The sequence below is a fragment of the Mercenaria mercenaria genome, chromosome 5 (assembly GCF_021730395.1).
Source record: "Mercenaria mercenaria strain notata chromosome 5, MADL_Memer_1, whole genome shotgun sequence".
NCBI classification, from domain to species: domain Eukaryota; kingdom Metazoa; phylum Mollusca; class Bivalvia; order Venerida; family Veneridae; genus Mercenaria; species Mercenaria mercenaria.
Genome location: NC_069365.1, coordinates 7,912,250 through 7,916,462, shown reverse-complemented (window position 1 = coordinate 7,916,462; position 4,213 = coordinate 7,912,250). Strand labels below are relative to the sequence as shown.

At 37.5% G+C, this 4,213-nt stretch overlaps 1 protein-coding gene across 1 annotated transcript; it reads right to left on the bottom strand.

Annotated features, from left to right (window-relative positions):
* Positions 1-223: 223 nt before the first annotated feature.
* On the bottom strand, positions 224-1,701 carry LOC128557243 (uncharacterized). The gene is made up of 4 exons (XM_053544423.1): positions 1,506-1,701; positions 559-1,338; positions 379-528; positions 224-348 (listed from the first exon to the last, which is right to left on the bottom strand). Exons 1-4 carry the CDS (start codon positions 1,699-1,701, stop codon positions 224-226), a joined length of 1,251 nt encoding a protein of 416 aa, XP_053400398.1.
* Positions 1,702-4,213: the final 2,512 nt, after the last annotated feature.

Genomic DNA, 4,213 nt, shown 5'->3' with positions numbered 1-4,213 from the left:
ATATTGTGTACACAGATTGCATTGATCTTTGATCAGGGTATGAAATGACATGTTGTACCCTGTCATGAAAACATGTCTATAATAGGACAATTTGACAGGTTGAGTATGATGCTCTGCACATTTTTCTACATAAAAGTCATACATTTTTCTTAGAGTCAAATCACGAGCAAGGTATTTCCGCTGCGAAACTTTACGACAATAGTGACTTCAATCACAGGAAATGTTAGTATTTCTTCACCACCCCACTGCTTGCATCACCTACAACACCACCCCCACTGCTCGAATCACCCACAACACCACCCTCACGGCTCGCATTACCTACAACACCACCACAACTTCTTGCATCACCTACAACACCACCACAACTTCTTGCATCACCTACAACACCACCACAATTTCTTGCATCACCTACAACACCACCATAATTTCTTGTACCGCCTACAACGCTACCATAACTTCTTGTATCACCTACAACACTACCGCAACTTCTCGCATCACCTACAACACCATCCCCACTACTCACATCACCTACAACACCACCACATCTTCACTCATCACCTACAACACCAACCCCACTACTAAGATCACCTACAATACCACCCCCACTACTCACATCACCTACAACACCACCCCCACTACTCACATCACCTACAACACCACTATAACTTCTCACATCACCTACAACGCCACTACAACTTCTCACATCACCTACAACACCACCCCCACTACTCACATCACCTACAACACCACCCCCACTACTCACATCTCCTACAACACCACCATAACTTATCACATCGCCTACAACACCATCCCCATTTCTTGCATCACCTACAACACCATCCCCACTTGTCACATCACCTACAACACCACCCCCACTTGTCACATCACCTACAACACCACCCCCACTTGTCACATCACCTACAACATCATCCCTACTACTCACATCACCTACAACACCACCCCCACTTGTCACATCACCTACAACACCACCCCCACTACTCACATCACCTACAACACCACCCCCACTTGTCACATCACCTACAACACCACCCCCACTACTCACATCACCTACAACACCACCCCCACTTGTCACATCACCTACAACATCACCCCTACTACTCACATCACCTACAACACCACCACAACTTATCATATCACCTACAACACCAACCCCATTGCTTGCATCACCTGCAACACCACCACAACTTATCACATCACCTACAACACCAACCCCATTGCTTGCATCACCTGCAACACCACCACAACTTATCACATCACCTGCAACACCACCCCCACTTGTCACATCACCTACAACACCACCACAACTTCTCACATCACCTACAACATGAACATTACCAGTAGTAACATAATCAGTGCCAGAATTGTTTGAACATGCCCGTGTGTTAACAATATTTGAATTTTTAACCATGCTTTTATTTCCACTTACAGTATCTTGAACAAAATTACTAAACCTTTTCTTCTTTTTGAGTTTAAGTTGTTTGTACCTCTGTAATTCATTGTCAGATGTGCCTGAAGCAGACTCAGACAGATTATCTTCCAAGAGCTTTTTTCATATTCAGTAAACTGAAATTCACTGCCAGAGCTGTAAATGTCTGAGAAGCAATCTGACTCTGTTTCAGACACATCTGTCTTTTTATACAATTTTATCAGTGTTGCCAGTGGCAGATCATGATCTTCCATATTTTCATCTTCTGAAATCAAGCTACTGCCATTATTACATTGAGACCAATATTATAAACATTAAATTTTAAAATTTGGTGGCTAAAAAACTTCCAGGTGAAGGTCACAGGTATGGCATGTCAAATGTTGCTAAATTATATATATGTATCTTATTATTATTGTATGTTTGTTATTATTATTCAATGCCTTGTCATTCATATTCTGAAAGTCATTATTGTTATTCTGTATTTCGTTATTCTTATTGTATCTCTGATATTGTTATTCAATGTTGTGTCATTCATATTCTAAGTCTTACCATTGTTATTGTATGTGCCGTTGTTCATATTATATGTTCGATATTCTTATGGTAAATGTCATCATTGTTGTTCAATATCTGATGATTCTATTTACAAAACACGTCATTTATGGTTGTATAATTTGTATAGCTTGCTGTGCTATTTATATCGTGTGTGCTATTTATATCGCGGGAAATCGCACATACAATAAGAATATCAAGCTTACAAAGACAATAATGAATATACAACAACAATAACATATTTTACAATAAGAATATCGAACATATTAATGGATCACAATAATTTTATTTTAACGGTACTGGTAAAATCCTAAAACAGGTAAAGCAGGACTGTGTATTTTCCGATAAGCACATGGTGTTAATTTGTATATTGTAGTATATATTCTTTACTCTAGACTTTGCAGTCAAGTGGATAGTGTGTTGGATCTCTATTCTTTTTATGTTTGTATGGTGTAGGTTCGAGTCCTTCCTTTTAAAAATGATTTTACTAATTCTATTTTTGCAGGTCTTTTTTATATCATCTTTTGTATTTATTTTTGCTTTCATTCTTGCAAGAGTTTTCTCTATTCATTTTGCAATGTTAATAGATTTAATATCGATTCTAATATGAGATCCTCTGAAAAATATTAATATGTACTTAGTATAAGTGCACAAGAAAATCATGATACAAATAGTTTTACCTGCATTGTTCTCCAGGTAAAAATGTGTTAGAAAATTAAAAAAAAAGTACCGTAGCTAGTCCCGTATTCGAACCAGCACGGTAAGCTTACTAATCATACGTGTTAACCACTAGACCATGCCGCTATTTACATCGGTTTTGCGATATAATATTTTTGTCATGTAATGTTTCCACCTATTTCATTGTTATGGGTTGATCCGGTATTAGTAAATACAGGCCACATTTATCCACGGGGGAGGAAGTGTCACACGAAGGATTGAGTTCTTCTGATAACCTGTCATGTTTTCTTCTGATAACTATTTATCTTTAAATAGAGAGAATGGGGTGTAAAACTAAAGTTTGATGATCATGGTTGCCTGATGTCTTGTGATATGCGTCAGAAAAAACTGTTTAGTCTAATAATCAGCGCCACTACTTTGAAATGAAGACATTTTGAGTAAAATATCGAAATCGTTTGCTCATTCATACATATTATTCTTCTTATTCACGTTCTTCATCCGCAGCACATGCAGTAGAATAATTTTAGTGCAAAGTTGCAAACATATACCACTAATGAAATAACAGAGATAAAGTAAAAGTACATCAAAATGTTAACCAAGGGGCAGAGCCAGATACCAAAGTGGTTAGGATAGCTCTCTATAAACTGTACTTTGTATAGCTGCACTGACAAAAAGCAACTTACATTATTAATATTATACCGACTGACCATGCGCTGCTTTTTGTTTACAAGGCATCAGTCTCCTGTGTTCAGTATTAGGAATTTCCTGGACTTTGTAAATGTTGAAACAAATTGACTGTAGTTGATCATTTCCCTCTATTGCTAAAGAAAAATATGTAAAATAAAATATGTAATTTATCATCCAGAAAGATAGTTGCTTAATTTCATTATTCTTTTACAAAGGGTGACAACTCTGCCAACATAAATGGAAATGTCTTTCTCGTACAACTTTTTGTTACACTTCCTTTAATAAGGCATTAAATTTTGTACTTTCAGTACTTGTTTTATCCTATACATTAGATAAGATGTTGTTTGTTTGTTTGTTTTGGGTTTAACGCCGTTTTTCAACAGTATTTCAGTCATATAACGGCTGGCAGTTAACTTAACCAGTGTTCCTGGATTCTGTACTAGTACAAACCTGTTCTCCGCAAGTAACTGCCATCTTCCCCACATGAATCAGAGGTGGAGGACTAATGATTTAGGACACAATGTCGTTTATCAAATAGTCACGGAGAACATACGCCCCGCCCGACGATCGAACTCAAGACCCCGCGATCCATAGACTGACGCTCTACCTACTGAGCTAAGCGGGCAGCTTAGATAAGATGTTGATTAAATCAACTTGACTGAATGGCAGATCACACAACAAAATGTCCTTACTTAATTATGATCTTGTTACTTTCCCAAAATAACATTCTGTTAGTGGACAGCTACATCCAGTTGTTATATGGCAGCAGCTCCTGTTGTTCTGTGTAATTTGTGATAATTGAAATATAAAGTGCAAGATAATTAGACAGTACATGGGTATGATCCAAACACA